At 46.4% G+C, this 24194-nt stretch overlaps 1 protein-coding gene across 1 annotated transcript in view; it reads right to left on the minus strand.

Annotated features, from left to right (window-relative positions):
- gcn1 (GCN1 activator of EIF2AK4) overlaps window positions 1-24194 on the minus strand; it is a 55489-nt gene that overhangs the window by 5066 nt on the left and 26229 nt on the right. The window contains exons 29-54 of the mRNA XM_080499620.1: window positions 23822-24011; window positions 23665-23735; window positions 21166-21331; window positions 20885-21079; window positions 20359-20605; window positions 17345-17466; window positions 17127-17241; window positions 15650-15829; window positions 14982-15202; window positions 14828-14896; window positions 14540-14678; window positions 14177-14373; window positions 13756-13898; window positions 13538-13655; window positions 11145-11360; window positions 10627-10791; window positions 10274-10435; window positions 10095-10187; window positions 9865-10008; window positions 8906-9175; window positions 8690-8803; window positions 6048-6278; window positions 5768-5961; window positions 4863-4977; window positions 3737-3833; window positions 2184-2332 (exon numbers count right to left, since the gene is read on the minus strand). Coding sequence (XP_080355746.1) covers window positions 2184-2332; window positions 3737-3833; window positions 4863-4977; window positions 5768-5961; window positions 6048-6278; window positions 8690-8803; window positions 8906-9175; window positions 9865-10008; window positions 10095-10187; window positions 10274-10435; window positions 10627-10791; window positions 11145-11360; window positions 13538-13655; window positions 13756-13898; window positions 14177-14373; window positions 14540-14678; window positions 14828-14896; window positions 14982-15202; window positions 15650-15829; window positions 17127-17241; window positions 17345-17466; window positions 20359-20605; window positions 20885-21079; window positions 21166-21331; window positions 23665-23735; window positions 23822-24011 — 4123 coding nt within the window. The remainder of the gene's footprint in view (window positions 1-2183; window positions 2333-3736; window positions 3834-4862; window positions 4978-5767; window positions 5962-6047; window positions 6279-8689; window positions 8804-8905; window positions 9176-9864; window positions 10009-10094; window positions 10188-10273; window positions 10436-10626; window positions 10792-11144; window positions 11361-13537; window positions 13656-13755; window positions 13899-14176; window positions 14374-14539; window positions 14679-14827; window positions 14897-14981; window positions 15203-15649; window positions 15830-17126; window positions 17242-17344; window positions 17467-20358; window positions 20606-20884; window positions 21080-21165; window positions 21332-23664; window positions 23736-23821; window positions 24012-24194) is intronic.

Below are 24194 nucleotides of genomic sequence, written 5' to 3' on the forward strand. Positions count from 1 at the left end.
CACCGCTCGGGTTCAGATCGGGGAGGCCGTTCCTCCCAATCACCCCCTTCCAGGTCTCACTGTCATTGCCCACGTGGGCGTTGAAGTCCCCCAGGAGAACAATGGAGTCCCCAGTTGGAGGACTATCCAGCACCCCTCACAGGGACTCCAAGAAGGTTGGGTACTCTGAACTGCTGTTCAGTGCATAGGCCGAGACAACAGTCAGAGACCTGTCCCCTACCCGAAGGCGTAGGGACGCAACCCTCTCGTTCCCCGGGGTGAACTCCAACACATGGCAGCTGAGCTGCGGGGCAATAAGCAAGCCCACTCCAGCCTACTGGCTTCACTGAGGGCAACTCCAGAGAAGTGGAGTGTCCAGCCCCTGTGGAGGAGCTGGGTTCCAGAGTCCAAGCTGTGAGTGGAGGTGAGCCCGACTATATCTAGTTAGTATCTCTCAACCTCCCGCACAAGCTCGGGCCCCCCCCCCCCAGTGAGGTCACGTTCCATGTCCCAAAAGTAAGATTCTGTGTCCGGGGATAGGGTCGCCGAGGCCCCTGCCGTCGACTGCCACCCAATCCACACTGCACCCCTGCAGAGCTACAACTTCCATGTTGATCCCGAGATAGCGAACGCCCCAGTGACTTGCCCCGCACCCGAGCGTGCCCTGTGCCGGTGCGCTGCACCGAGACAAGGAAGCCCTTAGCTTTCTGCTCAAACGCCGGAGCAGCCACTCCAGCTGCTCCGTGCCGGAATACCGAGGTTGTTCTGAGCGTCTGGCTTTGCATCGCGTCCGCCCTCCGTCCCCGCACAGAGTCACCCCAACCTCCGTGCATGAGCAGAAAGCGCGGACGCGACGCATAGACAGACCCCGGCGCGGCACACCAGGCGGCAACCGGCAGCGCAACCGGCAGCTTGGAGGCGATGCTGCAAACAGAAAGCTCGGATGTGATGCAAAGACAGACTGCAGCGCACTGGAGCGCAAATGCGATGCATCTTTCTGTTCAAACGAGGTGCAGTGGCGCTGACCGCATTTGAACATAACGCTGATCGGCGCTGCATCGCGTTTGAACAGAAACTTCGGACGCGATGCAAAGGCAGACCCGACACGGCGCACTGGAAGCGCAACCGGCAGCTTGGACACGATGCACAGTCCCGAGCGCCAGTCTCCCCCTGCCTCATGTACGCTCTTTCACGACCAACACGAAAGTTGCAGCCACTGCATATATTATATGCAGTGGCTGCATATATTATATAATATTTGACCACTACCACTGTGGTCAAATATTAAAGATTTCAGAACCAAACAGAGACTGTCGAAAGAAAACCAGCAACGGTACTTCAACCGTCGCCACAGGGCCCGTCCACGAATACCCTTGCATCAGGGTCAAAATCCGTGGCTTCCAAGAGAAAAAAAAAGAGGGACAGTTATTGAAAAAGCAACTCCACCGAGATCATATGTGAGTCACACAGACGAGGGCCATATCAGACAAAATCGCACACGTGAGGCCTTTATGTCAAGCACCTGTTGATACTCAAGTTACTCTTGAACCAAGTACAAGAGATATACAAACAAGCAGTACATCAATCACATCGAGTAGTGACGTGCAGGAAACTACAGGTACACCTGATGTGACAGCATCTGGATGAGTGTCCCGTCCACTGAGACAATTAGACCTGTAAGGTTACTGTACATTAATGTGTACTAATGTGTCGTATAAGAAAAGGAAAAGGTCTGTAAAAAAAAAAAAAGAAGAAACAGATGTGAAGTGTATTAAAGTAAAGAAAGAAATATTCCTGGTTATTATTAGAGATGTATTGTATTCTGGCACAAATGTCAAAATGAAAGAAAAGTTAATTGCCATGTTTATATTGAATGTGTGGAAGTTGTGTGGGCGTCGGCAAAAAAAAAAAAAGACGTTTTGACTTAAGAGGGGAGGTGCTGGACAAAGTGGAGCTAATGTTTGTGTCATCAAATGTTCCCACACGGACACGTATTGTTGAACTGAAGGCTGGAATTATTAAACAACACGTTAAGCACCACACCCATGTCATTTGTGTCTCCCCGTATAACGTTAAGCCTGATAACGCTAACGTAACATAATTGGAAAACATTTCCAAAAACACATTTGGGCAGTTTTTCTCAAACCAGAGTAGTGACTTCATACCCTCGCTGCAGAACTCTGACGTGTGAAACCAGAACGTACCCGGTCAGCGGTGGCATTGGTCAAGATCATCTCGGTCACGGTTTCGCAGTAATCCTTTCCGCACAGCCTCTCGGGAGCACACTTGACAGCAATGGAGAGGGCCAGGCTGCGACCGTGACGAACCATCCAGTCCACGCCGGACATGTCGGCTGCCAAGGAGGAAGACGCTTCGTTAGATCCGGGGAACGGTGAGCTGAATCCAGCATGCCTGTATGTCACTCGTCTGTATGCTGCTTGATGTGCCTTGAATTGCCCCTCGGGGAAGAATAACGTGAGATGAGGCTGACAGGACACTTAGTCTTTTTGCTCTCAAAGCAGAAAACATCACATCTTTGACTGGTGAACTGGCACGACAGAGACATCTGCCTCATCTTCAGTGTATCTTGCTGCGTCCACCCAACATGTAATGTATAATATTAAACCTTCCTTCTCCCTCTGATGCGTTTCCTTGAGTTGTGTTGCTAATCTCACTTGAAGCTTTATTTTTTGGCCGTCGTGCATTAGAATCCACAAAAGTCATGGTGGTATTGCTTTTAGATGCAAACAGGTTTTTAAAACTAAAGACTATAAATACTAGTTCGTAAAAAGATGTCAGAGTGAAAATTAATCTAGTTTTGTCGAATAAAAATGGTTTAAATGTGGGCACTGATGTAAGACGTTATGAGTTCCAAGTATTTGCACTGCAAAATGAAGATTTTTTTAATCAAGCAATAAAGCATTTCAATTACAATAGTTTTCCCAATTTTTTTGGTTTGAAACCAAACAACCAAAATCGCAAACTCGCGGCCCAACTTGCTTGTTTTCATTGTTTCTGCCGTTACTGTGTAGTCAGACATCATTTTCAGAATGTTGCCATATGAACGCAAAACTATTCCCAAATGAAAACGCAGCGCAAACGGGGCCTGAATCTCAGCATGTGACACTTCAGTGTTGAGAAAGAAATGGCTATGGGTCATATGTAGGGCGACAAAGAACCTGGTGCAAAGCATCATTGGGATTGATCAACTGCCTGAATAGGATGATATCCTGGCGCATGAATCTGATCACTTTATTCGGTGTTCATGTAAACGGGACAATCTGGTCTCTTGGCGGAAAAGAATTCAGACAGAAAAACAATGACCATGTAAACGCGGTTTGTATGAAGTCAGACTTCTTCAATATTGAAATGGTCCTTTGTTTTACCACATTGCGGAGAAAATATCAAACTAATAAAATTGGCCTTCTTTCTTTCAGATGGTGTATGAAGTTTTGTCTTGATTGATTCATTGAAAAAGTTGCTTTAGTTCATTTATGTGAAATAAATAATGCAAATAAATACTGAAACGTATAGATCAGTGTGATTTCTTCATGTCCTAGATGGTGTTTTCCCTCTTAATGGTGCATTTTTAACAGATTGACTAATTCAAAGAATCCCAGTTTTGTCACAAGAGTTCATCTGGGAATATGTTGCCAATGTTTGGCATAACTTCTTCGCAGCATGTACTTTATTGCTCCCCACCTTTGTAACCGAGTGAAGAACACACAAGCACTGTTGTGAACACGTCGACACTAACCCAAGATGTGCTGAAGTAAAACCGTCTTCAACTCGTCCTCCGACAGGAAGGCACACAGCTCCCCGATGCAGCCAGCCGAGGCCATGCGGGTTGCATCCTGCACGCACACACACACAGTCCTGTGTCATTTATTATCAAAAGCTACCTCTTCTGAATACCACATCCTGTCTGCCTGACTTCCGTTTTTAGTATGAACTGCGCTCAGAGGAAATTACGAGTCTCGTACAGTCACGCTTCATTTAATCTCTGATGGCTTCACGTATTTGGCAGCTACAGATTTAAAGGTCTCATACTGTGCAGTCTTTCAATAATTTCATATTGTTGTCGGAGGTCCAACACCATTGCTTTCAAAGGGCATTTCCCCAAATCAGCCTGAGTCCTAAATGTTAGTCTAAAAGTCCCTCTCGTCAGCTCTACTGAGAACAGGCTGTTTCTGTGTCTGGACCTTAAAATGCTCATGAGCCTGTCTGTCCATGCCTACTCCATTACTCCACAGGCATCAACACAGATCAGTGTTGCCAGATTGGGTGGGTTTCCACCAAATTGGGCTTCTTCCAGAGCCTGTTCGTGATACATTTATTCTTTGTTAATTCAGTGCAGTTGTGATGTGTTCCTTATCGCACATATAATATTTTAATGGCTGTAACACAACTTTCCACAGAGGTTGAGATTTGGGCTGGTTCTTATTAAGGTGGGGAGGTTTCACGTTGTGTTTGGGCTGGAAATAGTGAGTCGGATCTGGCAACCCTGGAGAAGGCGCTGCAAAGTAGCCAACGTTAGCAGCTGCTAATTGTAAGGGCAATGTTTGTTTTTTTTCTATCATACTGAATTTATTCAGTACATCAGCAACCTTCGTCAGTTGTTCTCTCCCTGCGGGAAGGTCAAAGTGAGCGTCCAATACCAGAGGCAGTTGCTATTTTTTCTGCATGACACCATGAAAGGAAAATGTGTGATTCTCCTGTATGAGCACACTTTCACGAAAAAGTGGAGCAAGTGAGGGAGAAGACACCGGCTGTGGGGACACATTACTGTTAGAAAACCAGTAGAAAGTGAATTCTGCACAAGGGGGACCTTGAAGAGAGGGCCAGCTGGTTGTGCTGCGATGCATCCGCTCCTCTTTTCATACCTCGTCGTGTCCCAGCATGCCCAGCAATGTGGTGGTGATGGTTTTGCGGATGGTGGGGTCCACCTTTGAGCCGGCCCCCTGGATGACAAACCTCAAGGCTTGCAGCATGGTCTCCCTGTGAGCACACAGCCCGAGGAGAGAGCATTAGGTTCAAGGTTCAAGGTGTTTTATTAGTCATTTCAACAGTAAAAGCCAGGTTTCACAGCGTAATGATATTCTTACTTTGCCGTCTACCCTGGTGCCGACATACATAAATAAATAAGTATATACACAAGAAAATAGAATAAAATAAAATAAAATATAAAATAAAATAACAGAGCAGTGCAAAATATTAGTCAGAAAGTGAGATGTGCAATTGTACAGATTAAATGTAAACATGTGAGAAGCTGTTCAAAAGTCTGATGTCAACGGGGAAGAAAGAGTTTTTGAGTCCATTTGTTTTGCATTTCAAGCTTCTGTACCTCCGGCCTGAGGGCAGAGGGTGAACAGTCTGTGTTGTATGGCTAGTTTTATAGCTGAGAGTAACTGTAATAATCCAACTTGGTCATTTGTCCACCAGAATGTCTGTGTTCTCCCATTGCTAATGCGTTTTACGTTTTGTTAATGTTCTCTCTGTGTGTTATTTCCTTGCAAAAACAAACAGGGCCAACTCATGGCCTGGCATGTATACCTACATCTTATTCTGTGTTTCTGCCATCTCCATGTAAATGAAACTTTTCTGAAAAGGAAACGCAAAATTGATGCGTTTTCACTTGAAACGTCAACGTGTGAATGCAGCCTAAAGTGTTTAAAATGGCCAACAACTTAAACCGAGACTTCAATCAAACGGCTCGGTTCGCCGTTGCTCCGTCTCGTTGGAAAGAACGTTTCAGCGAGTTCCACCACACACCCGGAGCGTAACCCACCTGACTCCGGAGTCCTCGGCGTTGCGGATGGCGGCCAGCTGCTCGGTGAACAGCGGGTCCACTTTGGTGTGAATGGAGACCAGCTGACCCAGAGCCTCGGCAGCCCTCAGCCTCACACCGCGACTGGAGTCCTGCAGGGCCTTCAGGAAGGTGGTCTGCAGCTGAGGCAGGAAGGGCTTCAATGCGATGCCCACCTGGGAAGAGAAGGCAGGCTGCAGGTTGGAGCGAAACGCCGCCACTTCACCTTCGGCAGAGGAAAACAGCAGTGTGTCAGTGAGACCTTAGCCAGGAGCAGAGTGAGGGTCTCCAGCAGAGCCGTCTTCACTGTCCAGGCAAAGCGGTCTCCCAGGATGCGGATGAGCGGCCCGGTGATGTTTATGACGGACGGCCGCAGAGCCTCAGGAGAGGTGAGTTTGATGACTCCTCCCAGTGCTTTGGCTGCCTCTTCTTTCTGCTCAGGGCTGCCTGTGAGGACCCCTTCTCTCAGGACAGGCAGGATGCAGGTCACACCCTGCAAACACAAAGGAGAGAGAAGACATTCAGCCACTTCCATGATGAACTTCTCAACAATTCCCATGGCCAGAGGTAGCTCCCAGGCTTGCGTGGTTTCCCCTCCAATCCCATTATCAATGATTTAATCACCTGCTTCGTCGGTATATGTTTATTGGGGCAAACAATAAATACAAAATGCTCCCAGTGGAGGCAAAGCTCCTTGCATTCAGTCGTCACATTTACTGTTTGAATGTAAGTGAAAGTGTAAAAAGGTTTGATACTGTTGAAAGTGGGTAAGTATGGAAAATTCATCATAAATACCACCAAACTAGACCACAAGGAAAAGCTGTTTCACATCAGCAGAGAAGATTTGGTGAATCTTGCACAGCAGCAAAGCACATACTCGGCTTCGCTGCCCATCCCACAGACGGGCAGCAACAGCAGGAGCTCTGTTTGTAAGGAAAATATAAGAATTTTTACCTCCAAGGAGGTTATAAAATCCATCCATCCATTATCTACCACTTATCCAGGCCAGGTCGTGGAGGCAGCAGTCTGAGCAGAGTTGCCCAGACTTCCCTCACCCAGACTCTTCCTCCAGGTCTTCTGGTGGCACCCCAAGGTGTTCCCAGGCCATAGAGAGACATAGTCCCTCCAGGTGTCCTAGGTCTGTCCTGAGACCTCCTACCAGAGGGACATGTCCGGAACACCTCCCTGGGGAGGCGTCCGGGGGGCATCTGAGACAGGTGCCTGAGCCTCCTCAGCTGTTCCTCTGGATGTGGAGGAGCAGCGGCTCTACTCCGAGCTCCTCCCTGGTGACTGAGCTCCTCACCCTATCTCTAAGGGTGACTGAGCTCCTCCCCCTATCTCTAAGAGTGACTGAGCTCCTCCCCCTATCTCTAAGGGTGACTGAGCTCCTCCCCCTATCTCTAAGAGTGACTGAGCTCCTCACCCTATCTCTAAGGGTGACTGAGCTCCTCACCCTATCTCTAAGGGTGACTGAGCTCCTCCCTGGTGACTGAGCTCCTCACCCTATCTCTAAGGGTGACTGAGCTCCTCACCCTATCTCTAAGTGTGACTGAGCTCCTCACCCTATCTCTAAGGGTGACTGAGCTCCTCCCCCTATCTCTAAGGGTGACTGAGCTCCTCCCCCTATCTCTAAGGGTGACTGAGCTCCTCCCCCTATCTCTAAGGGTGACTGGGCTCCTCACCCTATCTCTAAGGGTGACTGAGCTCCTAAAGCCCCGTTTCCAACGCACAAAAAGTACGGGAATGGACCGGTATAGTCCGTTATGGTTCGCGTTTCCATCGCAAGAATTTGTGATTTTCCATTAACAACCGCTCCAAAGGCGGTCACTTCCCCCCCCTCCCCCCCCCCCCGTCGGACTATGGAACGGGTCTGAGTTTGAGGAGCTGTCTGCTGATTGGTCAGTTATTTACTACACGCCCTCAATATTTTAATGTGTCGGCTGGATGGATCCTCTGCTGTTAGTGTGGTCAGCTTTACACTGGTTGTTTTTTTGTTTTTCTTTGCTGCTCAACTTTCGTGTTGGTCGTGAAAGATGTGATGTGAGGCAGGGGGAGACCGGGGCACGGGACTTTGCATCGCATCAGAGCGCCGTGCCGGGTGTGTCTTTGCATCACGTCTGAGGTTTCTGTCCAGACGCGATGCAGCGGCGGTCAGTGTTCTGTTCAACCGCGGTCAGCGCCGCTGCATCGCATTTGAACAGAAAGCTCGGCATCTGCGCTACCGGTGGTCAGGCAGAAGGCGCAGTGCGGGAGCTACTGGAGTGGCTGCTCTGGCGTTTGAGCAGAAAGCTAAAGGCTCCCGTGTCTCAGAGCAGCGACCCGGCGCATTACGGTGTGGGGCAAGTCACTGGAGCATTCGCGCTCTCGGGACAAACACGGAAGTTGCAGCTGCAGCTCTGTGACTGCAAAAAATAAAAGTTAACAAAACAACTAGTGCAAAGGGGAGGATGTAAACAACAACAGAGGAATTCTAAGATCCAGATCTGCCTCCAGGCTGAGACGACTGTTGTAACGTCACATATCTGTGGAGCTCTTAAGCCCCGCCTACTTTTTAGGCTCCTTTCTGCAGTAGAAACGGGTATTTGGCTCCGGTTACGCTTTGCCGTAGCGCTCCGTTCTGTCCCTGAACTTTTTGTGCGGTGGAAACACGGCTAAAGTGACTTTTTGGAATTCTCTTTATCTTGAAGAAAAAAGGAAAACACCGATAAGAACAAATCACTGACAAAAGGTAAATGGTGAGAAAAACCTCAAACGTGAAGTTACATCAACAAATATAAGGTGGGGAAAACTTGCAGAAGTAACTCCGATGTGAAATTTACATTGATGAACAAGCGAAACGGGCAGGGGTGCACAAGGAGGAAGGATAAAGTGAATCAGTGCGATGAGCTGGATGAGACTTCTTACCTTCTTGGGCAGACAGAAGCCGGGCAGGTGCGGACCCTTCACGTCTGCAGCTGCTGATCGGATGTCTCGATGCAGATCGTCGATGAGGGCCAGCTGACTGCTCGCATCCAGTTTCTTCAGGAAAGATTCAAACAAAACAGTTCACATTTTATCTTGGAAACCACAAAAAAAAAAGAGATTTCTTTTGTGGAGTTGCAGGTGTCCATGAGCCCACACCTTGGTGATGGAGTTGATGGTGTCCCAGCTCTGCGACAGGACATCTGGGTTGGAGTCGTTGAGGAGGCGGATGAGGCCAGACAGCAGAGTGCGTGTGTGGGCACTGTAGTCCAGGCGGGTGCGAGCAAAGTAAGCGTTGAGGAGGGTGACGGCTGCCTGCCTGTGGCCGGGGTCGGAGCCCCGCGAGGCCTCCAGCAGGTCCTCGATGATGATCCGCTGGCCCACCTCATCCTCCACAGACAGGATCACCGTCTGACAGCTGCGCAGCTCCTGAGGCAGGAAGACGCAGTGGCGTCAGTTTATCTGTCAGATGAAGCTTCAGCAGGGCGGGCTGGATTTAAACAACACTAACGATCAGATCACTTTTAAATTTAGTGCAAGTTTGTGGCCTGGGGTTCAAAACGGACAATAAAAAACAGAAAAGCACATTTATGTTCATAAGGATTCATTTCATCCCACACATATTCAGGGGTCCTGTAAACCAGGATGTCAAACATAAGGCTTGTGGGCCAAAACTGGTATATTGTGAAAATTTCAAAGAAAACATTAAAAAAAAAAAAAAAAAACTAAAAAAATTCTTAAGAGGAGAGACAACAATGTGACACTGAAACCTGAGCTGAGATATCAGCTTTAGTCTTAAAGCCATGCTGTCAGGATGAGGGTAAAAACACCCATAATGCAACAGTTTTTTGGACAATTCACTGGATTTTGTACCAGACGTTTCATTCAAGTTGTCTTTCTGTTGAGATTGTAGTACTTTTCTGTAGTAATGCGTACTCTGTGCTACAAAGAAAAACTTGATTTTAAAGGTTATTATTTTACCAGTCCACGGTCCAAGTCCTCTTGCAACACAAGAGGACATTTGGCTGCATGTGGCTCCTGAACTAACGTGTTTGACACCCTTCCTTCAAACAAACAGCTCAAACTCAGCAGACGCCGCAGCAGTTCTTGTTTTTCACCTGAGGTTCGTCGTCCGTGCCGAGCTTCCCTTTCATAGAGGAGAGCAGCGCCGGGAGGATGACCCCGAGGTGACGGGTCAGAGCATCTCCAGCCACAGCAGAGAGGAAGGCCAGGACCCGGGTGTTCACGGGAGGAGCCGTCAACTGCGATCGGCAAACATTGGATTCAGCAGTACAGCTACACACAACAAAAACCTTCACAAAATGAAAAAAGGTGACTTGTGTTTTACCTTTGGGACCAAGTATGGGAGCACAGATCGACTCTTCACCGCCATCACTTGTTTCAGGCCGTCCAACGCAAACTCGGCCGTCTCTTCATCATCCTAAGGAAAGAAACATGCTCCCAGTGTCACACAGGCGGAATGCTTTTCAATCCTTTGGTGAGTTTCATCATTTCCCTCGCGCTCACCAGCTGCCTGAGCAGAGTTGGCAGGATGTCGTCCAGCGCCTGGTGGCCGATGGTTGCGTGCAGCTGCTCAAAGGTTTTGGCGGCGGCCTCTCGGACCTCCTCCAGGGGGTCGCACAGAGCCTTCCTTACTGTGGGGACCAGTGACTCGGAGAAGACCAGCACCTACAATACAAAATGCAAATGTCTGTCAGAGCTTAGCTAATATCTCAGGAGAAAGGTCCCCCCACCACCACATGCAAGAAATAAAAGAATAAAAACGGCAGCATGTAGAAGGCTTCAGGCTCTTAATGTACCTTTACCTCAACACCACAAGCTACAATTCTAAACTGCAGACTTCCATCTGTCGGACTCACCGCGTCTTTGCTGGTGGACTTCATGATCTCGCTGAGGCCGATGCAGACGCCCTGCCTCTCGTCACTCTTTTCAGAGCGTAGCCCGTCCTCCAGGATGGGAATGATCTCCGGGAGGATTTTCTCTCCCAGCTTCCTCACCAGGTCGCCCAGCGTTCGAGCAGCGATCTGATAGCCGAGAGCAAACACAGGTAATGAAGCTCAATGTGGAGCTGCAGAGATAGAAAACTATCTGGAATGTATTCATAAAACTATTCTTGGGGAAAGCTTCTTCAAAACATGACAACCACTGCATTTGGATGAATCACAAAAAGGAAAACCAAAATTTTACTTTTGGAAAAGAGTAACTATATTGGACAGAAATGATCATAAACATTCCTAAAATCGAGGAAATGACTGAGGTGGAAAAAGATGCAGTCTATGTATTCCAATTAAGAATGTGTTGAATTAGCCCACCAAATTATTCAAAGTCCTGCCGGTTGTCTTTTCAATAATATGACATTGAAACAGAGGGGTGATACCGTTCTCTTGTCGGGGCAGGTGGATGCCAGGAAGCCCAGCAGCAGGGTGAAGAGCGTGGGCAGGATCTCTCTCAGAGTCCTGGGCGTGTTGGAAACCACGATCTTCCATACATGGAGGGAGGCCTGTCGCACCACCAGCTGGGTGTCCGAGCGGCCCATGTAGAGGCCGGAGAGGACGCGGTTACGACGCTCCGCACCCAGCGCAGAGATGATGGCCTGACGGGGAGCGGGTCAAAGGTTAGAATGACCAACATTTCTGTGGACGGGGTATTGAATATCAAACACAACTACTTTGTATTGCACTGAATTACAAGCAAAAGCAATGCTGTTGAAAAAACATTGAAGTACATTTCCCAGGAACTACTCAAGAATGAGTTACTTTTAACTGCATTTAACTGAATTGTCAATAGCATTTGATTAACCATGAATTTTTATATTTAAAGCACATTGTAAGTACATAATTATACGATGATAATCAAAAGTGAATCAGTATTTCTCTCCAAGTCGTTGGTTACATAAGTACTGTTTTATGTTATATTGATTCACATTGTGGACTCAATAGCTACTCATGATTTTAAAAGTGGAATTAAGTCATACTTTTTTTCACATGAGTATTTTTTACTGTATTTTCTGTGAAGGATTGGTGATATACTTTGTTGGGATCTCACAAGATCACAGAAAGTTTGTTCATTTCTAGGGAAAGACAATCTTCATTTGTCATGATACACAATCATGACATATGAATTCTGACCCAGGAATGTGATTGACCATCACACCCAGTGGGGGGACCTTTTGCCACAGCAAATCCTCCCCCACTTTCTGCTCAAAAGACACTTCCGCCATGCACTCAGCCCGTCACTGATTGGTAGCTCTCAGGATTTCACAGCTTCGACTCCCCAACCTTCACCTTTGAAAGAGTCTTGCCCCCGAGTCTTCCCCGGTGAACACCAGGGAGGAGCTGCCCAAAAGGCTTTTGCTCCTGTTCTTCGACGGAGGAGGAGGTTGCTGGAGGCAGCTCACCCAGTGTTAGCATACAGCTAACACTCACCCAGCGTTAGCATACAGCTAACACCAGAGGCCTGCAACCAGAGGCCTTCACTCCTCAACTCCTCTGCTGACCCACCACGAGGGTCAGACCTTCCCCTGGTCCAGAGACCAGCACCCAGAGTCTGATCTCCAGGGAAACCAACCAGTTCCTCCAGGACGGACCAGGGAAACGACGCCTCACAGAACTTCTTTGTGTTTTCCTCAACCAGCAGGAAAACCATCACAGACCTGAGTGACCAGATCCTCAGTCTGGACAAAAGGAACAACCAGGAGCTGCAAAGAAGGACTCCTGAAACATCAACTTCATCTTCTTCTCCTCAGCCTGCAGAACCAGCAACCACAGTTAGCAGGAGGTGCTAACTACAGGAGAAGACACCAGCTTCCCTCCAGCAGGACAACAACTGAACTCCTTCAAGGAAGTGGGAACAACAACTGGGCTTTACCTGAGATTAGTTAAACCTGATGCTATGATAGAACTGTTTAACTTCATGAAGATGTGTTAATTCTGTTACAGTGATTGAGTTCTATTGATAATGATATTAGGAGCAGTTATCAACCTGTAAACCAATTTGAGCTTTTTTTTTTTTTTTTTTTTTTAGCAATTTTCATTGTTAACAAATATAATGTTTGGAATCATACTTGCTGTTTTATTAATGAGCACAAAGGTGAATGAAATGTCGACTTCTTCTGTGTTAAGAACTCCAAAATTCTTCAATCTTTACTGTTAATTCTGGTAATTGTAGTTAATTTAATTATTAATTCAAATTTCTGATTAACTGTTTAGTATATCTTATGAGACTGATAGAACTGAATTGACTATCATTTCCTGTTAAGACAGGTGGAGCTCCGAGGTTCTGATACACATCAGATTACATTTCAATAACATTATTAATAACTATCTTTGATAATTATTCATCATTATTGATAGCCAAACACCATAAATGGTTCCCCGTGTGAAGAGGGAGCGCACCAACTAAATGCTACCTAGTGATCTTTATGAGGAAAGAAAGACCAACAACTTGATTGTTTATTGTACTACTTGTGTTATTGGCCTTAAAAATACCTGATATATAACTAAAAAGTATCAATTGTTTGAAAATTGTCACAGCCACTTGCACTACTTTAATGTGCCCATTGAACACATTTTGTTTTGGTAAATAAACCAAAAAGCTTTTGACTGGCAGGAAGACACACTTTGCCAAATATCGTGTGGAAAGAATGAAATCCTTGCTTTTATGACCATCATCAACTTGTAAGAAACCGTTACCAAATATGGCCACCCGTATAATAAATGCAAACTTGAATGACCCTGCAGGGTTGGTTCAGAGGACTAAATGTGTGTGTACTTTGTTGGAAGCAGCCGTCCCGAAGTTGTCGTCCTCCGAGGCGGTCTCTGTGGTCATCTTCCCCGTGACTCCAGAGATGTGGAACAGCAGATCTCCAAGCAGCTGCACAGAACTGAACCTGTGAGGCGGCGACAAAGAGCGCAGGCAATCCACGGACCGTTAGCGTGAGGGAGGAAGACGTCTAACCACGCTAACTCATGACTGTGTGTGGATCACACCTGATTCTCCACAAGTCGTCGAACAGGCCTTGTTCCAGCTCGGGGAGCAACAGAGCAATAGCGGTCTCGGCATACATGCTGATGATCCGCTGTCCAGCCCGTAGCGCCGTGTCGCGCACGTACTCGTTCTCGTCGGCCAGAGCCTGGAGGGTGAGGAGGAGAGAGGATCAGGGCACTGCAGAGAATAATCACTGGCACAGTGAACAATCAAAGAGGTGACACTTTCATCTCATTAATCACTAAACAGCTATATAAGCATCTTAATACGTTTTCACTGTATTGTATTGCACTTTCAAGTCTTGATTTTATGCTACTTGTAAGCACTTGAGATCTCCCTCTCATTAACTGTTTTCTCAAACATTCTTTAAAGTGCCCCTCTACAAGCAGCTGGTGTAAACGGGGCCTCTATGCGGGTCAGTACCTTGAGGATGCAGGGTATGATAGGCCCCACGTAGGGAGTAAATCTATCTCCGAAGGTGAGAGGCAGGTAGATGAACATCATGATGTAACCGTCTCTGACATGGGAGGCGATGTCCACTTTGCTGGCCGTTTGCACAACGTCTGGCATCAGCTTATCCAGCTTCTCTACTCCCAGTCCGGCCATCACCTCAGCCAGACCTGAAGAGGAAGACGGAAACCCTCAGAGTTTCTCTTCACAAGACTTTCTTACAATCATAGTGTGTCTTAAACATTTTCCATCCTGCACAATCTTGGAAAAAGGGGCAGATGTACTCGGTCATTGCACGTTTTGAAACGATTCCCAAAAAATGCAACAAGGACGTACCTTGTGCAGCTCCAGAGCGATCCACGGAGCTCTGCTCGGAGGCCAACGTCTCCATGAGCCACGGCAGCAGGTCATCGAAGCAGGATTCCCCCATCCCCTTCACCATGGCACCCAGAGCTTTAGCTGACACCGTACGAACCTACAAGAGAAGAGGAGGTTCAGCGGTAGATTTTTCTAGCAAGTCTACAACTTTGTTCTCATGTGTGACAAGAGGAGCACATTCAGTGTTACTTTTGCATCCGTTACTTCTTAATGCATCATTATGCTTCCTGTTTGTCATGAACCCACCTCAGGCACCGGGTCCAGCAGGGAGGCTTTCAGACCAGGAATGACGCTCGGCAGGTAGGGGGACAGATCCTACCAGCGACGACACACGACAAAGTTAAAACAATTCGGAAGACCCAGTTTGAAGCAGATTTTATTAGCGTGTGGATCGTCGTACCTTCTGATCAGTGAGCGAGTACATGTTGCCAATGATCTGGGCGGCCATCTTGCGGGTGTCGGTGGAGCGGTCCTGGAAGGCCCTCTGGACGATGGGCATGATGAGAGCGAGGGAGGGGGCGTCGATGAAGTGCACAAACTTGGTGTCCAGCAGTGTCTGCAGGCACGTCTGCGTCCTCTTGGACGGGTCGGTGAGAGCGTCCAGCAGGATGGGGGTGATAGCTAAGAGAAGAAGCACACACTCCACCCTGATGTCACCAACACTTTGAAGTGGGAAGGGACCGATAGCACTTTTTTAAAGGATGAGCATGAGAATGAGGACTGTCTGTATTCGGTGACGTGTTTCAGCAAGACAACGCTAAAGACACATGGTCTCCTTCACAACAGCATGGACTCAGGAGAAGAGTCTGGGTGCTGAATGCAGAATCCTCCACCGTGAACCTGAACCTCCGGTAATCCACCTCTTCACTTCCTCCATGTTTACAGATTAATGAAGAAGAAGACGGGGCTCCACACAAATATGCATGAAGCACTGTGTCAACTTTTACTGAAGTATCCTCTAATGAAATGGGAACATGCTTTACTTTGCTCATGTTGTACTGTCTGTAAGCTTTGCAAATTGTCGGCCTTATGCATTCGATAGGTTTTCAAAATCTGATCGTCACTCACCCAAGATTTCAGGGTTGCGAATGACGGAGCCAATCTGCCGCAGGGCCTGCTGGCCGGCCTTCTGCACCTTCACGTGGGAGTCAGTCAGCACCTCCGTCAGCTTTGGCACAATGCTGGGCAGGCAGGAAGACAGCTGCTTGGGTGCGCAGTAGGCCATGGCTCCCAACAGCTCCACCGAGCCTGAAGGAAAGACAGCCGGGTGAGAGACAGCGGAGAAACGGCCACTGGAAAACGACTGAACTGCTCCACAAAGCTGCTAGAGGAGGAATAAAAGAGACACCTGGTAATGGACAAGGTGCACAAGTGCCTGAGCTTTCTGGAAACCAAAGCAGGGGAGAACTGGTTATGGCTCGGGGGCCGTGCCGGGTCAATAAGATGATCAACAAGTAGCTTGTAGATAATGACATCGGGCTGGGCAATATGGCCTCAAATCAACATCAGGATACACTGATCAGTTCACTTCAATCATGATAAATGTATTAGAACTACGCCACTGTGCCCCCTGCACAAACAAATGTGCAGTAGATAGTGGACAAGCATTTGATGCACCACCATCATAACAGAGCAGCACAATACCGAGTGGAATAATATTAAGGCAGAAAGTTTCACGATAAAAAGTTCCCTGGCGGCGGATTGAGAAAGTGGTGGACCGGCACTCTAACAAAGTCCAGACTTATGTATTAATTAATTTATGCTTCTATTATTTTGCTGACCTTGGACAGAAACAGTTTCACCCACAAGCTAAAAGCACATTATAAAAATACTCTTTGAATTTTAATATAGTGTCTGTGTGTTGTGTCGACATCAATTCCGTGGTTTTCCCTGGTTTTCCACACACACACACACACACACACACACACACACACACACACACACACACACACACACACACACACACACACACACACACACACACACACACACACACACACACACACACACACACACACACACACACACACACACACACACAGTATTTTGTTGTGTAGAATCAGTAAACACTGCTTGAATTTTGATAAAAAGCAACACTGTTTTGATGTTTATCGTCACACACAAGGTTGTTACATTTCAACACTCTATTCAGAGTGTATCTTGGGTATCTTGGGTTTCGTTTTACTTGTACAAAAACAATTAAGTAAATTCTGATTCTGATTCTTAACATGAAAAGTGATGGTAATCCGAGTGAGACTACATCCAAAGGAAATATGTGCATACATCTCAAAGATCTTTTAAAAGAAGCTCTGCTCGTGTTTTTTTCAACTGATTTTAAAGCAGCATCAGTTCCTCTCAGCTATAAAGGATTGTCACCAACAAATACTGATGAATTCCCTGCTAATCAACTAGACACTTTCGATTAAATGACTCAAATCCCATTCCCCCACTATCATCCCAGCCTAAAATGTCGGGGCTGTATTTTCCCAGCAACCACCTGAATCAAAAGCTGGCTCAGACATTTTCACTTGAACTGGTTCCTCACCTGCTTTGGTTCTCCAGGACTCCTCCTCCAGAGCTACCAACAAAGAGGGCAACACGAGCTTGACTCCATGAGCACTCAGGTTTCTCATCACAGCCTTGGCACAGTCGTCTGCAGCCTGTAGCGGATCAATACATGCCCAATGAAAATGCATGTACCAACTCATATGAGATTCCAAGTGAATAAATATGGAGACACAGGGGAAGCGGTGGCACACTCACCTCTCTCACATACTGGTTTCCATCTCCAAAGCACAGCAGGAGGTGCGGAAGCACATGAACCACGTACGGCTCAAACAGCTTCCCCAACATGTTACACAGCATCTCGAAGGCAAACAAAGCTCCTGCAAAAAGCATGTGGAGATTAATGGATATGAATCTGTATCTAGATACAAATGTGCGCGATGCGAGTATCGATCATTTCATTGTGCATCGGTAATTTACGGGTGAAATTGAGATGCATTGGTCACTGCGTCGGTAAAATCCACTGTTGCATTTTTTCACGTTGTACTTTTTCCAAAAATACATCCTGAAAAACTGTTTCGCATGTTGTATTTAAGACCTACCATACTTGTTAAAGGTTTATATTATTTGTATCATCTACATTTGAAATCTTAGTTTAGTGTCAGAAGGAATATGGACATTGCACTATTGAGTTCCTCATTGATAGTGATTGTTGTCGTCTTGCTGTTTACAGTTTGAAGGCCTAGGGAAATGTAACACCCTATTATGCAAAAAACGATAGTTGGGGTACTACTTGAAAATCTCCAGCCGACGAAATCGGGGGAATCCTTCTCCTTCGTGGGCATTGTGGGCGGAGCCTATGTGTGACATCACGAGTTGGACACGATCTCGATCTGTTGTGTGGCGTTCATATTGGCTTGTGTTGTTTCCCGTCTTAAATATCAAAGTTTTTACAGTGTTTTGAAGTTATAGTCAGCGTTTTATGAGCCTTGACGAAAGATTGAGCCTGGAAGAGACCAGAGAGGAGAAAAGGAGGGAAACAATATCCAATGTGGCAGGATAAAGATGAAAACAGAACAGCACAACCTCGGCTAAACACCAAGAGTTAGCCATGGCTGCGTGCAGCGGCGGCGGGAGGCGGCTGCTGAGATGAGGACGAAGCGTCTTCTGCTTCCTCAAACATGTTCCAGACGGGGTCACCGATGGCAGAACCACCTTCTGTGTCATCATCAATCACTGGGTTTGAAATGATGATGATGATGAAATATGGTTAAATTCAGCCTCTTCGTGGTCAAAACTCTGATCCTCCATAATGTAAACAACTTGGGCGTGTGCACAACTCGTGATGTCACTCACATATCGTCTGCTACCTCCGGTCTGGTCAGAAGTGGTTCACCGAGCAGTGAAACTGGTGCTGTTTATCGGCTATTTTCTCACAGATTGCCGGGTCTCAACATTTTACCCTTGAGCCAGTTAGAATAAAAATGTCCCTAGAAGAGATAGCCAGTGTTTTGGAAGTTGAATTTTCATTTCACGAGGCCTTTAAGTTATAACAGTGTGATAAAATTTGTTCCAAATGTGAGGAATCACTTCCTGTTCCTTATGTTGAATCTGGTCTAAATCTCACCGCTGTGAAAAGGCCTGTTTTTTGTCTTGTGCTTTTTAAGAGGATAAAAAGAAGACGCATAAAGTGAAGCATAGTTCTACGAGATTATAAGCAAAATGTGAAAACTTTTTCTTAAATTTTCTGCTTATGACAATTGGACTAAAGAATAAATCCTCTGCCTCTAGTACCATACGGAATTGCAGCTTGTTATTTTCTATTTAAATTTTTTATATATTTTCTTTGCATCATGTTAAATTGTATTGCACCAAATTGCTTTGTACTGCATTGTGTAGAATTGAATCGCCATCAAATCAATATTGAATTGAATCAGGGTGTATTGTGTCACCAGGGGATTCAATGAATCACTAATGCGTCGTATCACTGGTGGAGTATCGAGTCGTATCGAATCGTTGTCAGTGATGGAGATTCACATGCTTCGCCTGCAAGCAACAAACACCAGCGTGAAATGCTTTTTCTCTTGCTAGTATCATATTAGCTTCGACACAAAAGAAAAAGTAAGGACAATGTATTTGATAGATTCTAAGATTACAATAAATCTTTTATTATAAATGGGAGTTTATTGGTTAACTTCAACCTGATGTTAGACCAAGTCGCTGCAAATTTCATTGAGACTACAATTTGAATTAATAAAATGCCAAAATGTCTAATTTCCTCAGGCTACTATCAGAGTCTAACACAAAATAAAAGCCACAAACAGAATATGCAGAGAAGAATTTGATGACTTTTCACAGGCAACACTCACAAACTCAATGTTTCGGCCCATAATATAAAGTCCTAGTGAAATGAAAGTTCAACCTCCAAAACACTCTGGCTGTCTCTTCTAGGGACATTTTCATGCTAACTGGCCCAAGGGTAAAATGTTGAGACCCGGCAATCTGTGAGAAAATAGCCGATAAACAGAGGCAGTTTCACTGCTCGGTGAACCACTTCTGACCAGACCGGAGGTAGCAGACAATAACAGAGTGACATCACGAGTTGTGCACACGCTGTGCCCAAGTTGTGTTTACATTATGGAGGATCAGAGTATCACCGAAGATGAGTCCAGGTATTACTTGATCGTCTACTAGCCGCCCGAGCTAGCGGCTCCCGCTAGCCACGCGAGTCCGGGATCGAACACTATTTTCGGACACATTTTCACACTTTCACCCCCCCCGGACCTCCAATCACTCCCACATTTCTCCGTGCGGGAGTCCGGGATCATACCTGTGCTCCTTTTCTCCTCTCTGGTCTCTTCCAGGCTCAATCTTTCGTCAAGGCTCATAAAACGCCGACTATAACTTCAAAACACTGTAAAAACTTGATATTTAAGAGGAAACAAGCCGATATAGACACAACAGATGGAGATCTGCACAACTCTTGACGTCACGCTCACGAAGAAGGATTCCCCCGACTTCCTCGGCTGGAGATTCAAAATTCAAATAACTTTGTTATGCGACAACAGTGGTGGAGCAGAGTCGGAGGAACCTTAGAAGTAGAACCCAACTATCGTTTTTTGCAAAGTGGTGTGTTACATTTCACTGGGCCTTTAAGATTTGACCATAAAAAACACTTTTACAACAAAGAAAGAATTGACCAGATATCCCTTTCTTTACTTTTTGTGCTGTTTATCAATCAAGACTGGAGTGGTTGTATAACTGTCACTGACCCTCCCGCCGCCTGAAGTTTTTCTTGTCCTGGATGGCGTCTGTCAGCGTGGTCATGATGTCCTGCTGTTTCAGGGCCAGGATCCCCAGACCTTTGACCAGGCCAGCCAGGCCGTACGCGGCTCCCTTCCTCTCGGCGTACTTGTCACTCTCCAGCAGCAGCTGCAGAAGGTTTCTGACGATCCCTGCAGCGTCCTCCTTGATGGCGGGAACCAGAGGAGGTAAACAGCTCGCTACAGACTCTTGCACCTGGTGAAGAAACAGAAACGGTGAATTATTTCATTCAAAAGTAGAAAACTAATCAAGTACTTATTTTTACATTTATAAAAGCAAATAAAACAAACAAAATATAACAAATGAGAAAGTTAAATAAGCGAAGGGGATGTTGAAAAGGTATAAAAACTGACTTTAAGATCAGCAGTTCATTACTTTGTAATCCTTTTCCCAATAAATTTGTCTTGTATTTACAGTCCTGTCATGTTTTTAAATTGTCTGGTTGAGGACTTTTGACTGTGATGAGTCACTCACCTGCTGTGAAGGTGTCGAGAGAGCGGTGATGAGTTTGGCCATGATGGGTTTGACTTTGGGGTCGTTCTTGTCCAGATGTTTTGCCAAGGAGCCCATGAGAATCACTACGCTCTGACGGACAGAGTCGTAGCTGGCGTCCTGCGGGGCGTCCTTCAAAAACTCCTCAAACACTGGCAGCAGGGAGCTCACGTTGTCCTGTCACACCAAGCAGCTTCACTTCAGCGCCAACCTTCCATTTAAAACAACGTAAAACAGGACGAGGCTTGAGGAAGGGTCGGTACCTTTCCGTGAGTGTTGAGTGCTGAGAGGGCGGCATCCAGCATGCAGCGGCGCACCTCAGGGTGGCGGTCGTTCAGAGCATCGGGGACAAAGAAGAGGAAGAGAGGGGTGACCTGAGACTCATCCAAGTACTGTGACAGCTTGTTCAGAGCCAGAGCAATACCACATCTGAAGAGGAAGAGGGGAAAAAAGAGGTCAGACCAAACCGATAGGTTTTCATTTCACAGAAGAAGCTGATAATAAAGAAAAGGAGGTATAAACAAATGAAGAGAGTCATTTCTAGAAGTAGGTGTGGGCGGTGATCAGCCTTAACAATTACAATCACACTCTACAACAAGAAGGCCGTTGCTGGGCTAATCCCCCGCCAGAGGGCTTTATATTTTCTCACAAAGCAGCTCTAAGGCAGCACACTTGGTACACTAGAGGGTGTTCCATGGGTCCTAGTAGATCATTATGTAGAATCTGAAAGGTCTTCTTCGTAAGCTATGTCAAAATACGTCTCCAGAGCCCAAAAGGTGTTTTTATGCACTTAGTGACCCTGTGACCTGATATGCAAATTAGGTCATGGTCACCATGGTGCCCCTTCTCCCCAGGTGGAGTGTCCATGTGTGAAGTTTGGTGACTGTGGGCCCAGGAACTGCTGAGAAATGAGGAGAAATGTTTATATGAAAATACATGTACTGTCTAACCATGGCGACCAAACTTCAGACCCTACCGATCTTCAAGGTCAAGGTCAAGGTCAGGTCACTTGGTGTACTGGAGGTTATCCCTGGAGTGTGTATCATGTGTGTATAAAATTTCAGAGCCCTAGCTCAAAAACCTAGGCCTCCAGAGCCCAAAATGTGTTTTTAAGCACTTCGTGACCCTGTGACCTACTTAATATGCAAATTAGGTCAAGGTCACCATAGTATCCCTTCCCCCTCTGAGATGTATCCACATGTGAAGTTTGGTCACTGTGGGCCCAGGGGTTGCCGAGATATAGGTAGAAACGTACGGACGTACGTACAGAGACTGTTTCAAGATCCCCCTTCGGGGCCTATCAGCCACGGCGGGGGATAATAATTATTAGATATCTGTGCCTTGGTGAAGCTTAGGAGACACACAAGTCAATACAGAATTTATTTTTTAAACCAGGGTTTGAGATTTGGATCGGTTTCTTTACTGAACGCCATGAGAACATTATTTATCTTCATTTAAAGGCCGAGTGAAATGTAACACACCACTTTGCAAAAAACGATAGTTGGTCTACTACTTGCAAGGTTCCTCCGACTCTGCTCCTCCACTGTTGTTACATAAAGTTATTTGAATTTTGAATCTCCAGCGGAGGAAGTCGGGGGAATCCTTCTTCGTGAGCGTGACGTCAAGAGTTGTGCAGATCTCCATCTGTTGTGTTTATATTGGCTTGTTTTCCTCTTATCCAAGTTTTTACAGTGCTTTGAAGTTATAGTCGGCGTTTTATGAGGCTTGACAAAAGATTGAGCCTGGAAGAGACCAGAGAGGAGAAAAGGAGCACAGGCAGCGGGAGCCGCTAGCTCGGGCGGCTAGTAGACGATCAGGTAATACCTGGACTCATCTTCGGTGATTCCGCAGTCGGAAAAGCGCTTCGACATGCTGGAACCACGAAGCCGGTCGTTCTGCCATAAGTCAGGAGCCTCAAAGCCTCAAAGGTGAAAACTGGCGGCTGCTGAGGCGAGGAGACGAGGACGAAGCGTCTTCTGCTTCCTCAAACATGTTCCAGACGGGGTCACCGATGGCAGAACCACCTTCTGTGTCTTCTTCATCAATCACTGGGTTTGAAATGCCCGATGATGATGAAATATGGTTAAATTCAGCCTCTTCGTGGTCAAAACTCTGATCCTCCATAATGTAAACACAACTTGGGTGTGTGCACAACTCGTGACGTCACTCTATTATTGTCAGAAGCTCCGGCCAGCAGCGAAAATACCGCCGTTTATCGGCTATTTTCTCACAGATTGCCATGTCTTAACATTTTACCCTTGGGCCAGTTAGCATAAAAATGTCCTTAGAAGCGATAGCCAGAGTGTTTTGGTGGTCGAATTTTCATTTCACTAGGACTTTAAATGATTGTATACTAGACGCTGCAGACTATTCTGGCCTTATTGGAGAACCTGCAGGTTAATTGCTCCTTCTATTATATCTGTGAAAACACGTACTGAGTAAGATTTATATAGTCAGGGCTGGCTCAGGTCTCTCAGAGTCATTTCATAGGTACCCTGCTATAGGTTTAGAGAAATGGAGGAGCCTTTTTAATGCACTTGACTCTATATGTATCTATATACCATTATTCAACAGTATATAAAAAGCGCCCGTGCTTTCTGAACAGGTGTTTTCAGAGCCAAAAGCTTCTGATATGATTTTCCTGCTCCCATCAGACTATGTAGATTAGTGGAGTTTGAGGATTTTGTTCATATTTCAATGTGTGTTCGTCATTTTACTGTGTGGGTGCTCTGATACAAATAAAAACGTTTGATGTCTCTTACCTGGCCTCCCACTGGTCTGGTGGAGCATCAGAAATGACTCTGCCGAGAGCATCCAGCACAGGAGGTGGTCTCTTCAAAGAGGAAAAACATTGTGGGGTTGTTAAAGACTGTTGGATAATATGAACCTGTTGAGGCTTGGGGTGGGTTGTGGTCTTACATAGAGCCTCTGGTGGTAGAGCTCTGTAAGCTGGCTGAGAACCGTGGCTGACTGGTCTTTATACTGGGACACGGCACTGGACAGCGCCTCGGCGGCGGCGGAACGGATGGCCTCCTCGTGGTGCGTGACGTCTCCAATCAGCAGGGAGCAGAGCTCCGGGACCAGCTCCAGACCCAGAGACTCCCACAGTCTGAGCAGAAGAACAAACCAGAACAATGTGTCAGCAGTCCAGCTTCTCTTTGGACTAGAAACATCTTGAATGTCATGATCCAGCTTTACAGTAAATAAAAGAATGCTGTGATTTAAACCTCAGTCGTAATAGGGTACTTATTTTGAGTAAAAGGTGCTTTTACAGGGTAATGGGCAAAACACA

This window comes from Blennius ocellaris, assembly GCF_963422515.1.
Source record: "Blennius ocellaris genome assembly, chromosome: 7".
Taxonomy (NCBI): domain Eukaryota; kingdom Metazoa; phylum Chordata; class Actinopteri; order Blenniiformes; family Blenniidae; genus Blennius; species Blennius ocellaris.